The sequence below is a fragment of the Gasterosteus aculeatus genome, chromosome 2, assembly GCF_964276395.1.
Source record: "Gasterosteus aculeatus chromosome 2, fGasAcu3.hap1.1, whole genome shotgun sequence".
Lineage (NCBI taxonomy): Eukaryota > Metazoa > Chordata > Actinopteri > Perciformes > Gasterosteidae > Gasterosteus > Gasterosteus aculeatus.
Genome location: NC_135689.1, coordinates 3,135,595 through 3,149,160, shown reverse-complemented (window position 1 = coordinate 3,149,160; position 13,566 = coordinate 3,135,595). Strand labels below are relative to the sequence as shown.

Below are 13,566 nucleotides of genomic sequence, written 5' to 3'. Positions count from 1 at the left end.
AAGAGAGGGAAAACTTGAAGGAGGCCCGCAAGGAAGGGTCGAAGGATTAAATCGACTTCAGCTTTTTATTCGCAATCAATGGATGGGGTTGCCGTGCGCGCCCCCAGCGCCGGGAACGCGCATTTCCTTTCCTTTCCTTTCTTTTTTTTTTTTTCAACGACACAGAAGAGCGACTCCGGTTTCGGGAGAGAGAGAGAGGGAGAGAGAGAGGGAGGAGAACGCGCTCCATGGAGCCCTGCAGCGCGCGCGCGCACGCTAGATGAGCCGGGTGAAGTCCGTGAGCGCGCGTGAGGAAACAATGCAGTGTCCGCAGAGCGCGTTTTGTTTTCCTTAATTCACATTTTTTGATCGTAGCTGATCGGGAGAACCTGGAGCGGAGACGCTCCTGCGGCTGAGCCCTCCTCCCCTCCTTCCCTCCTCTCCTTCCCTCCTCTCCTTCCCTTCCCTCCTCCCTCGGATACGCTGGAGTTTCTCCTCGAAGGAGACGGATTCAGCGGAGAAAGCGGAGCGGAACTTAGCGCACGATGCAGGGGGGCCCGACGGCTGGTGAGTCCTTCAGTCTTCTTCTTCTTCTTCTTCTTCTTCTGCGGTGTGTGAACCAGCACTACTTCTTCTTCTTCTTCTTCTTCCTCCTCCGTCCGCTTCTAAAGGGAAAAGAGCAAAAACGTCTCCGCGGTTTGCTTAAGTTTTGCTTCCAAGTGGCTCCGGGGGCAACGGGTCGGGTTCCGAAATGCTTTTGCCAGCTGTCACCGGGGGGGGGGGGGGGCAGCTGCAGGCCGGACCCCCCCCCCCCCTCGACCCCCCCGCCCCCCTTCGGAACGAAAGAGTTGCTTTTGGGTCGGTTAAGGAGCGCGAGCTGACACGGCGAGAATATGGAGCCAAACCGTGGAGAGAGACCCCTCCCTCACGACCCTTACCCCAGCCCCCCCCCCCCCCCCCCCTCACCTCACCTCCCCCCCATGCGACCCTTACCCTAACCCCCCCTCACCCACACCTTCCGCACACACACAGTAAATGGGTGAACCCAAATCTGACTGTTAGTTTTGATATTTGGAGGATGTGTCATTCATCCTCCTCCCTGCTGTGTGTGTGTGTGTGTGTGTGTGTGTGTGTGTGTGTGTGTAGAACAGGATTTGTGTGAAGGAGAGAGTGTGTGTGTGTGTGTGTGTCTTTGATGCAGAGCTCATGAGATTAGAGAGTCTGTCTGTCAGTCCATCTGTCTGCGACTGAGGAGTGAGTGTCTCTGTGTGTGTGTGTGTTTGTGTGTATTTGTTTGTTTGTGTGTATTTGTGTGTGTGTGTTGTGTCCTCCCCTGCACTCCTTGCAGATACTGTGACCGCGGTGACGGAGCCGCATCTCTTAACGTCCCTGAGGAGGATTTTCTTATTGGTTGTTTAGCTGTTTTCCTCTTCATAAAAGTTCTGTCCATCTTTGTTTCATAGGGGGGAGTGAGGGGGGGAGTAAGGGAGGGTGGGGTGGTGGGGAGACGGGGGCGCGTGGTCGTGTTTCTCTTGCTCTCCAGATCTCTGGCATGTGGCCTTTTCTTTATATCAGCGAACCACAGCGAGTTACTGTGAGAATAACTCCTCGGAAAATTCTGCTAAATCGCAAGATCTCTCACAGAGGCCTCTGAATAAAGTGCTAGCATGCAGACAGAGAGAAGGGAGGGGGGGGGGGGGGGGGGGGGGGCGATCGAGATGAAGTGCTGATGGGATGATATCAGGCTGCAGCAGAGGTGAGCTATGCAGAGAGGGGGAGGGAGGGAGGGAGAGGGAGGGAGAGAGGAGCGTGTTTGTTGTGAGGCTCGGGGGAGGAATCGATCTGCCGTCCTCCTGGCTGACTTTCTTTTTTCCGGCAGTCCAGCGGTGCATCGTTTCTCTCCCACGCACGTATGCACATGCACACGCACGCACACGCACACACACACACACGCACGCACGCACACACATGCACGCACACACACACACACACACACACACACATGCACACACGCACACACACTCATTCCCAAGGACTTGCTGGCTGGTCTTTTTTCGATGTAGTTTGCTCTTTCTCTCCCACACTGTCCCAAATCAATCTCTCTGCCTGCCTTTAAACCCTGACCCCCGCCCCCCCCCCCCCCCCCCCCCCCCCCCCCCCCCACCGCCTTCTGACCCCCCTTCATCCCGCAACACACACACACACACACACACACACACACACACGAGGATGAAATCCTAATTATTTCTCTTTTCTGAAGTTCTCCCTCAACTCTATTCCTTCTGCATGGGAGCACCGTGCATCACTCTCTAATGCTTGTTTTGGTGTTTACGATGGGGGGGGGTAGCGTGGCGTGGGAGTGTGTGTGTGTGTGTGTATGTGTGTGTGTGTGAGGGGGGGGGGGGGTCGTTTCAAATCATCCCAGAATCTATTCAAAATAAACCGCATGACAAACAAACCGCGGCGCTGGGACGGACGGACGGCATTCCTCTGGACTCGCTTTTCCCAACTCCGTGAACTTCTCTGCTGACAAACTCCAGACCCCCCTCCACCCCCCTCGTACCCTCCGCCCCCTCCACCCGCCCCGCCCCACCGTTCTACAGATGCAGGCCAGTGGTGGTCTTCGCGTGGCGGCCATTGATGCTCCTCTGGCTGGCTGTTTCATGGTTATTAATTATTAACAAAAGCGTCCCGTGTTTGAGCCGGCGTAAACACCTCCCCTGTGAGCTGCATGAACACGCCGCACGGGAGCCACAGGGGACGACGGGGACAACGTTACCCAGATCTTTTTGCCCCCACCCCCCCCTGTTTCATTTATTTATCTTAGGTCTGATGGAGTGCTGCGCGTACGTGGTGAGGCTTTAGACCTGTGCTGTCGCACGCCGCATGGTAAGCGGTGAGAAATAGAAGTATAGCCTAAGTGCACCAAACGTGCAGTTTTACTTTCCACGGAAGGAGTCGATGTGGCGGCGACGGTAGACGCATGTTTTCCACTTGCTGTTCGTTCCCTTTCAAATCACACAGGACCCCTGAGACATCTGGGAAATCTTTTTCTTTTCCAGATTCAAGGTATCGAGCTTTTCACCCGCAGCGCATTTTTTTTTTACATTCACTGTTTTCCGAGTGTGCCAAATTGATTTAAGCCAATCTTGCCAATATAAAAAGTGTCTAATAGTGTGGTGGCTGAATGAAGTTTCAACCATTCACAAGAACATACACATCTTTCAGTGACTGAACAGAGCGTTCCATCCATACTCAGCCACGTCGAACCTCCCCGACGTTTCTCTCCCTGTGTGTCATTTTGATTCTATGTGTGTGTGTGTGTGCGTGTGTGCGTGCGCGTGTGAGACGACGTGACTCAGTTCGATGCACATCTCCCAACCCGAGTGTCACATTGATTTCCACGACGGTGGTCATGTGTAAATTGCTGCCGTTGCTAAGGCTGTCTTTTGATTTCTTTACCCTAACCCGTAACCCTGGAAACGACCCGTCATCGCCGTCGGAGTGTTTCGGGTCGGTCTATCGGTCCGAAACGCCAAATGATTCCCGAAGGCGAACTGGTTTGTGCCCACGTGTCGCTGGTGCTCCCGTTTAACAGGTCGTTGACTCACTTGCCGCCGTCAGGGGCGTGTTTGGAAACGTGCCACGTGATTATTGTTGCATTTAATGGCTCCATTGTCATTGTGTACCATGTGTAATAAAAAAAAAGGATGTCATCGTGACCACGCGCGGGTTTCACCACGCCCCGTTTCCTTAACTTATTTATTTGTATATTCCAAGTTGAGTCACCGCAACGGCACCCGCTCCTTTTGTAGTTTTGAGGCCTCGGGTTCGGCGCTCTGTCCGTCGCCATCTTGCTTTCTTTGAAGCCGGAAGTGACAACAGAGGGTGGACTGAGACACACAGAAGGAAGAGGTCCACGCTGAGGCCTGCGACGGGGCGGGCGGAGCTGAAATAATACGGCAGAAGAGACGTGAGCAAATGGTGTTTTTTTTTAAACGTTTTTCTGTTAGCGAGTCTGACTGAAGTATCGGGTATTAGGATGTTTCTGTTCGGGAGCTTCCTGCACAATATGTTTATACTGGAGTATAAAAGAATCTGGCACACACACACACACTGACAGAAGGCGGAAGTGACCCAGTTTTCCTAAATGGTACCAACTGTTGAGGTCTTCTAGAAACGAAGGGAATCGCTGGCGTGTCACCCTATAAGGGGAGACTAAACGGATGTCACGTCGGCCCTCTGGATAGAGCCGCGCTGCGTGTGATCCAGATGCAAGTGCGGGGAGCTTTTTAAAAAAATGTTTTTACATGCGGTAAACGTGACGGCGGGAAGGACGAGAAGGTCACTTTCTCCACGACTCTCCGGGTGTCCTCTGCAGCCTGCTGTCGGCCTGCATCAGACGGGCCCTGCTGAGGGGGATTTTTCCTGGGAAAGTCGTATGGAAAAAGAAAAAGAAAAAAAACGAGCCTTAATAGTAAAAGCATGTTCCATTCTAATTCTCTCCTTTCTGTGTGTGTGTGTGTGTGTGTGTGTGCACATTTTATGAGTAGAGCTCCCTTCTAGCACACTGAAGGCATTGTGTTTTTCCTCTCTGATCATCAGAAGAGGAGGCGCTTCCTGTACACACTGGGGTGAGGCAGGGGGATCTGGAAGGGGGGACGGAGAGGGGGAGGGGGGGGGGGGGGGGGTGAAAGAGCCAGGTGGGAGTCACCTCGAGGTTAGCATCAGCTAAGCAGTCTGGTTCACAGCTTTAATGGCCACACAGAGACCTGAAGGTGCAGGTAAACGGTCCCGAGTGTGTGTCTGCGGCTAACTGCTAACAGCTAACAGGCTCCTGACGGCTTGCAGCAGATCGCCTGCACGCGTCGCTGATTGTTCTGTGAGAGTTAGAATTTTTTTCGGTCGCATTAGTTGAGTCCCACAGTACAGATGTGGGGGTTTGCGGACGCAGATGTGCACCGTGGGGATGTAAGCCAGCTCTCTCATTTGGCTGATAATCCACAGGTCATATATTCATTTTTAAACATTGATACCTTTGGTAGGATCTAAGTGGCCCGGGCAGAGGGCCACAGACGAGCCGAGGAAGTCCAAAATAACTGAGGGATCAACTACTGCATTGTTGGTTTGGGACCTTTTTTTTTTCATGCGATCCGTAAAATACTGGTGTAAGTTTCTAAAATCTATGATGGGGCTCTAATGTCGATCGTTTCCCAACAGTTACTTTGTAAACGTATTATTTATTATTCATAGATTTCTCTGAATAAAAGAATCATATTTATTAACAGCGTCACGTTGTTGGATGTCTCACTCACTTTTTTTAACAGTTCCAGAACCTGTCAATCAGAGGGCCTGTGAGAGTCTGCTGAGAAATTCAGTATAAAATAGTTTAAACATGATCATTTGTTCCCTTTCACTGGAATCACATCTGGATAAATATGAACATGAAATTATGTTGTCTAATGGGACAATTGATTTAACCTTAAATCTAATATTTTGAGGGAGGATCATTAGAAGATTAGAAGTTTCTTCTGTTTCTACTTTTTATTCCCACTCACTTTAATGCAAATAACAACGTGATTATTACATTTTTCCCTTGAAACTGAACATTTTGCTCTCACGGTCTTAATTAAATTAGACTTTTAGGTGATTGATTTAATACACAGATGTATACAAAATAAGATTAAACTGCCGTAACAGATTCTTCATCCTGACGTTTATGAGATGAACTAGTTATTCTTTGTACGTTGCCGTTTGTCAGCCAGCGATTTACTGTAAATGTGTAACTCACTGTATCAACGCCGTCTCTGCTTGCGGCGGCCTTTTCACAAGCTGATCGCACAACTCTGACAAAACCCACAGCCCATCTCAAACATCCAGAACCTGATTTTTATAACCGGAGCAAACGGATCCGCCGTCGTCCTGAGCGGAGGGAAATGGATCGATCTAAGCGTGGACGTGACGTGCCGTGGAAGACGGTCAGCAGTGACGCTGAGCTTCTCTCGGCCGTGTACGCGCTTTGCGTTTGACCTCCCGGCCCGGACGCCTTCCAGCTAAACACCACCCCCACGCCCCCACCCCTCCCCCCAATCAGCACGCGCACGCCGCTCACCTGACGCGGCCGTAAACCCGCGTGCTGAATGTCCTCCTGCTCCGGCTGATCGCTGCCCAACAAAGGAGGCCTGTGCTGAATTCTCCTCGCCCTCCTCTCTCCCCTGGGTGGCCCCCCCACCCTCCCCCGGCCTCCCCCGCCCCCCTCTGCTGGGCCCTTCCGCTGTCATTAACCATTGTCTCCCCCTTTCCTCTCTCGTGGAATAAGGCGGTGGAAAGGTTCTGCCGTTGAACATCAGCACGACATTTCTGACATTCTTCTTATTTATTTATAAACTTCACACTCCATAGAGGGGTGACACAGACACACACACACACACACACACAGAGTCTGACGGTCAGCAGGAAACTTTCTCCTCTTCTTCCTCACAGCACCAGTCTTTGCCTGACACGCTTTCGTCCCCTTATTAAACAGGCCTCTCCTTCATGGCGTTACGAGGCGTCGCCGCAGCGTGAACGATGTGTTGTTTGCAGCCGCTGTGTGTGTGTGTCCATGTCAGGGACCCCCCCCCCCCCCTCCCCCCGACGCTCCTCCCCGCTGTGATCTCTCTGTGTAAGCGTGTCGCATTGATTCGGCGTGATTCGGCGTTTTGATGGGATTCTGCCGCCAGTGGAAAAGCGTGCGTGTTATGATTCAAACCAACTGCGGAGTCATCTGAACGGCCACTCATGCTGACTCGTGTTATTACACCGTACCTCTATCTTTTTCTATTTATTCATCTTTTGTTACGTCACAAACTGCTTTTAATCGCTCGTGTTTTCCAAAAAGGAAAATCTCTGCGCTGCAACTGCTTGCCTGCAGAGTGCGCAGCAGTTACTGGACCACTGGAGGGCCCTGTTACGCTGCTCCTGTTAAGCTCTTCATCCAAACCAGCGGCTGAAATGAGAAGAAGAGCTTCTTCTGCATTTTAGCAATTAATGGCAAACCTTTTCTTACAGTAGTTTAAAGCAGCGGTGCGGTTCAGGATGACCAATATAAGGCAGCAACAGGACTTTCTCATCAACAAATTGTCCCTCGCGTTGAAACGGTCGACATCGGTGGAGATGTGCAGCCATTGATGAGTTAGTTTAAGGGGTCACGCTGAAGGTCACCCGGGCCTCCTTTCTCCCCTCGCAGTCGCCTCCGTCCTCAATGACGCCGTGAAACCAGATGCCACCGTTTCACGTGACGCGAGACGCGGACCTGCAGGGGGGGGGAAACGACGCAGGATTTTTTTCTCGACACATTTCTCGACCCTCCCGGCGCCAACGCGCCAGACCCTTCCCTTTTTGGCGCGGGACCGTCGGCGCTGGGGATTCGAACCCGTGATCTTCTACGGGCACTCCGCCCCTCTCCCGCCGCGCCCCTCGCCGCCCCCGCGCGGAACGAGGAGATGAGAGCTACTTCCACACAGGTGGATCCTGTCCCCGGCGCGCGGCGTCGCCCTCCAGCGCTCATTTCGAGGCCTTCTCTCGTTCGCTAACGAGCGCCTCGCGAGGCTCACGTTGACCCTTAAGGGTCGACATCTGATAAAACAACAAACCGCCTCAGGCTGCCCGGCATCTGCGTTAAAGTGAGTGTGTGTGTGTGTGTGTGTGTGTGTGTGTGTGTGTCAGCTGCTTCCTCGACGCGCTCGCTAGGCCTGAAGCTAAATTGCCTCTTCCAAAAACATCCTTGGAATATGGAATGCATGTTTTGTGGGTTGTTAATCTGTCATCTCTCACTTTGCGGCTCTTCAGAGATGAATGATGAGTCTCATTAAGCTGGCACACACACACACACACACACACACACAGACACACAGACGCACACTGGGTTCCGGCTTCATGACTCCGCTGCTTCGCCTGTCCGACCTCCGATAGCGATAAAGAAGAAGTAAACATCTAGACGGAGCCGAGTGTTGCGTCAGTGATGCACTTTGTGAGTGAAGCACTCTGAGTAACCACAGCGGGCGGCGTTCCTCTTACAGCAAGCAGCTCGCCGCTCCGAATCACACGCGGCCGCTTCTCACCCGGCGGGAGAGTTCAGAGAAGCACTAATGTTGTTTTCCGTGGTTTTCGCTGATGACTTTTGGGTGTTTTTCTCGTCTCGCTCCGTCCCTGGCAAGTAGTCGGCGAGGCATTTTAAAGAGCTATTCTCTGTGTACCCTCCCCCCCTCCCCCCTCCTCCCCCCTCTAGAGGACGCCGGCCTCCAGATGAAACGATGTCGGTTCGGTGAAGCGTTGATTATTTTTTCTCATTGCTCTTTTGGGTGTGCTTTACTTTCCAGCGTGCGATCCATCACGTCACCTTCGCTGCTGGTGGCCAATGCCCTTTTGTGTGTGTGTGTGTGTGTGTGTGTGTTTGTGTGTGTGAGATGTTCCCAACAGGAGCACACACACACTCGTACATCCCGTCGACCTCTTAAAGGTGACGCGGCTCACGGAGCCTGAGCGTTCGTGCACGTTTGGCTCGCGCTGCATCACCGCCCTCGCTCCTCGTCTTCAGCTCTGCTCACGTTTCCCGCTTCTCCGCCTCATGCGAAGCATTTTTATTTTTGACTCTCTCTCTCCGTCTGCGCGGCGCAGTAATCTCTACTGAGCCGAACGTAATCACAGGCCATCTGGACGCCGCGGGGAGACACGAGCCTGCAGCTCATCGGATGACCAGCACGCCCGTGTCCGCACGCACGCACGCACAACACCGTCACACCTTTCGCACGGATCATCACGGGGATGTTCGCTTCCATCACACCTTTTTTCGAGAACCACACTGAAGGACATGAATCCAAAAGCAGCTCCACGCCACAGGATGACGCGCCCGGTGATGCACTTTGACAGCGGACCAGCGTGGAAAAAAAACACACAAAACAAACACACATTTCATCAAGCGAGTCTCCAAAAGCAAATAAATGTAAATATATGGCTTTGCGTTGTGGGGAAGGTCTCTGACCCCCACGGGCGAGGATTTCATTGGAACGGCGTGTCCTGTGTGTTTAGCGTCTGCTGTTGATAATATCTAATGTTACTTTTCTGTCTCGGGCGCAGTTTGGTAAGAGCTCAAAGGCGTCATTACTGAAACGCTGACTGCTGGTAAATTTCATTCTGAAACGCTCCCCCTGGTTTAATAGATGCTGCTTTGTGACAAATGTACGATTCAGTAATTATAACGTAGTTGTTCCACTGAACACCTCCACCTTGAGATTATGTTCAGAGATAATGTGCAGAGAATAGATAATCCTCCACTTCTGAACTTTCATTTTTTTCTGGGCACGACCCCTCTGCATGTTGAAAAAGGTCTGATCATGTGGAAGTCTATGAGAAAATAACTAATGCAATATGTATATATGTATATTTATATATATAGAGAGCCCCAACAAAGTGGGTGTGCAGCGGGTGGAGGCATGAAGCAGATACGTGGATTACAGGAGGCTCTGGCCTCTTTGTAATTCATATAAGACCTCTCTACTCCAGCCGATAGCGGGGGAAATATTAATAATGAATTAAAAGATTCTCCTCTGGGTGAAATATTGATGACTTCTTCTTTAAAGAGAGGCGTTGACTCCTCGGAGAGGGAGGATGGCAGCAATTTAAAACCCCTCTTTGATTCTCATGTGTGAGGAGTTCAGGCGGCTGTCGGGGGTCAATATGCGAGCAGGTTAAGGCGGGACTTAAAAAAAAAAAAACGTTTTTCTATTCGAGGACACATAAGATTTTTCGTTCATAGCCGAGCGAACCGTATTTGGTCCTCAAAGCTCTTACGGATCCTTCTATTGAACCGTGGAGAGTGGAAGGCTCCGGCGGCCGCGTCCTTCGGCCTCCTGCGCGCATGTTGTGTCTCGCCGGCTCTCAAGGCCCCTCGGAGACGCGCGCGTGACGTGGTTCATTTTCACAGCTTCAGCTCGTCTTGTGTGTGTGTTTGTAATTATTCATATGCGTGCGGCCCCGTGTTGTCTTTCTCTGTGAGGTTTTTTTTTTGGGGGGGGGGAAGGAATCCCGGAGTTGGGTCAACATGCTGTGGAATGTGAATTGTCTCCATGACAACAGCCGCCGTGTCCTGCTTCCGGCTTTCATCCCGCGGGCAGCAGGCAACCCATTGATCTGAGTCATTTAAAAAAGAGGAAAAACAACAAACGGGACAATTGTTTATCCACGTTCATCCTTCAGATTGCTGTAGCTGTGAGTCTGATCCCTCCGATCCCAAGTGGGCCGAGTCCTCGGGGTCCAGATCAAACCTCCGAACGCTATTTCACTCAACTTTGGAAGCCATCAAACGTTGTTGATGCATCGTGGAATCGATGCGACTATTTCTGTGTTTTTTCTCGGTACAATATAATCCGTCTGGCCTTCAATTTTGCCTTTTATTTTTGTGCTCCACTGTTTTCTGTCCCTGTGTGTGTGTGTGTGTGTGTGTGTGTGAGGTGTCGGGGGTCCCAGATGTGTGACACATGCTCTCCTCAGCCCAGCGAGGTGAGCAACACTCAGCGTGGTTACATGGATTCGAATAACTGGCTTAGTCGGACTGAAATGGAATGATCCGTTTCCTGTAAACACCTTTGTCCGACTACGTGCGGCCCGACTACGGTCCGACTAACACGCCTGGATAACTCCATCCGATCCGGTTGATAGTTCGACTATTGCGGCATGTGACGGTGAATCGGATGAGGAACTGGACTTTGCGTCTTTGCGCATGCTTGAGATCCCGACGGCGTCTTCTCTCCGTTATCAAATCAGCCGATAGCGCCATTCGCATTCGCTGTGCTCCTATTAGCATCATGCACAGAGAGTAGAGGGATGTAGCTTCACCTTGCTCTCCACTCGCCATCTTTCTCCTAATGTTGATGTTGTTGTTGTTGGTGAAGAGGTCAAGCGGAAATGGCTGTATAACAACTAGTTGTAATGAAAACAGCGCCACCTATCGTATCGGACATGACGATGTGCTTTCGGCCAATGATTCGATTTATTCACTGCCATGTATATTGGGATAATAGCACCTCCCCCCTGAAAGACAGCACAGTCCGACTAAGCAAAGATTCAAATTATACCGTCATGCAAACACACTGACTCAGACCAGCGTCGGTCGTCAATATTGCAGAGACCCGAATAATCCCACAGATGCAGAGCGATCGTTGTTGTATTAGTGAGAGCCGTGACGGGCGACAGAAGGGGCAGAGAACTGAGCCGGCGTTTGGGACGTTCCCTCTCTGCCCCCCCCCCTTCCCTCCCGTCCCTCCTCCCCCACCATTCTCAGCGGGCTTAATCCAGGCTTCATCACAGCATATCAAAGTCTTCCGTCCCGTTTTTTAAGGCCTGCGCTGAAACATGACGGCAAGAGGCTCGACATTCCTGCCGAAAAACCCACGGCTCACATTCCTGCTTTGGTGCGAAGGCCCCGCGCCTCATTAGATCACCCACAAAGGACGCGCCGCTATTCCATTTCTAGTTGGTTTCCCGCTTCTTTTCCCCTCCCGTTGGGCCGCCGATCCTCCTCCCCGCCGGCCCCCGGGGAGCCCCCCCCCCGTGGAGAGCGGCACCTGGTAACTCGTGGGTCGGGATTGTCGGTCGCTTCCTAAAGCTTAAAGCTTCTTCCTGATCTGAATCGGAACGCAGCCACCCCGCCTCCACCCTCCACCCCGCCTCCACCCTCCGCGCACTCTCTGCACCCCCCCCCCCCCACCCCCTCTCTCCCACACCCAGATTTCGAGCCCTGCTAGCGTTCAGGAGCTGTTGATATTCCAGCAGTGTTTCCATGGTTATCGGTGGAGTTCGTGTCGTGGGTTCAGAGTGGTGTCTCACCCCGTCTTTCAAGCCCGTGTCACTCCAACTATTGAGGGGGGGGGGGGATATGGAAGACGGGGGGGGGATTATAATGATATGTGCATATGAAGAGGGTCAGAGCAGCTTTGGGCGCGTCGTCCCGGCAGCTTTTGTGATCCACATGTCTGTTGGGGGGAAGTGGCACAGAGACGCGGTGTACGGGGACTGCGTGAGTCCCCGAGGGACGCGACAACATTCATTATTTACACGTCAGATCAACAACGTGTTTTTAAGTAAATGCCGGAATGATCCATCAGTCGACAGGGAAACAATTTGGACTCTCATCCGAGCGGCCTGTCCATCAAACATACTGGCAACAAATGTCTGTTGTGTACTATTAACAATGAAGTGCGATACTTTTGACAGGTCGGTTGATTGACTGCCGCTGTGTCAGTGCTTTGCACATGTGGGCCTCTTAACGCCAGCGTTTGCTTCCTCGCCCGTGTTTTACACGAACACACTAAACCATTAATGGAATAATTATTTGCAAAGAATTCTCCAACGCTTCAATCCTCTCCAGTTCTCTCATTTAGTATCACACACACACAACACACACACACACACACATGCTCAAGCCCGACACTTACACACACTTCCCCCATCTTCCATTCAGCCACTTCTCTCTCCCCCCCCCTTCCCGCCCCTCCACTCCTCTCTCACTTCACTCTCCCTCCTCCTCCTCCCTCGGTGGGCCGTTCCATGGTGACGGTGGAGCAGCGTTACTGCTGGCTGAGAACGGCTCCTGGGTTTTTCTTTCAGAGCGGCGGCGGCGGCGGCGGCATTGTTCGGGTCCGCTGCTCTGAATGGTAGCCGGGGATCAGGACGGGGAGAGACTGAGGACAGGAGGAGGCCATTTTTTTCTTTTTTTTTCTTTTTCCTCTTCTGGGGGCAGCGGCCGAGCGTTTGTAGAGGGTGAGGGGAGGAGGGAGAGGTGGAGGAAGGGGGAGGAGGAGGAGGAGGAGAGAGGCAGCGTGGTGGTGGGTGGAGAGACTCGGGGAGGGAACGGGAGTAGCAGCAGCAGCAGCAGCAGCAGCAGCAGCAGCACACTCGTGCCGTCCTCCCCCCCCCTGGCGAGAACTACTCTGGCATCCAGACAGACGCTCCTTTGCGTCGGCGCCGAGAGGACCTGCGGCTCGCCGCCGAGAGGGAGGACAGGGAGCGTCGAAGGGCGGATGGCGAGCTGAGTTCAGCCGGTGAGTGAACCTAACGGCGCTTCCTCCTCCTCCTCCTCCTCTCTGAATCGCCGCCGTGCACCCTTGGAGGTGCGCGGCCCCTCTGTGCTTCACTTATTATTCAGTGTTGCCGGATGCAGCAGGTGCTGCTGTGTTGTCGTCTGAACCCCCCCCCCGAAAACCTCCGCCTGGGTTCCGTTTGGGTTCCGTTTGGGTGGGCTCGCAGGGTCTGTTGAATGTGGGCTAATTCTCGCTGCCCTCTGAAATATACATGCCGCTCTGCATCTTTTATTGAGAGCGTGCATTGGGGGTTGGTGGGGGGGGGGGGGGGGGGGGGGGGGGGGGGTTGGGTTGGGGGGGGTCTGCTGCCTTGGTTGTTGTATTTTATCTTTTTTGCATGTTTTTGGCTCTAGTTTGTTTGGTCTTCTCTCTCGTCTAGTAGATGGGGAGCGAGAGCTGAGCCCCGTGGTGAGTAATGCAGTGAGCATTACTCACCACATTACCCCCCCCCCCCCCCCCCCCCCCCCCC

The 13,566-nt window shown here is 52.7% G+C and overlaps 1 protein-coding gene across 2 annotated transcripts in view; it reads left to right on the top strand.

The window, feature by feature from the left end:
• The window catches only part of fgd (faciogenital dysplasia), a 38,723-nt gene continuing 25,157 nt past the window's right edge, over positions 1 to 13,566 (top strand). The window contains exons 1-2 of one of the 2 annotated variants that reach the window (XM_078083204.1): positions 258 to 546; positions 12,625 to 13,058. Coding sequence is in view for 1 of the 2 variants with exons in the window: in XM_040194308.2 (XP_040050242.2) it covers positions 525 to 546 (22 nt within the window). In the remaining variant the exon portion in view is untranslated. Of the gene's footprint in view, positions 547 to 12,624; positions 13,059 to 13,566 lie in introns of both variants that reach the window. The other variant, XM_040194308.2, reaches the window with a different exon arrangement.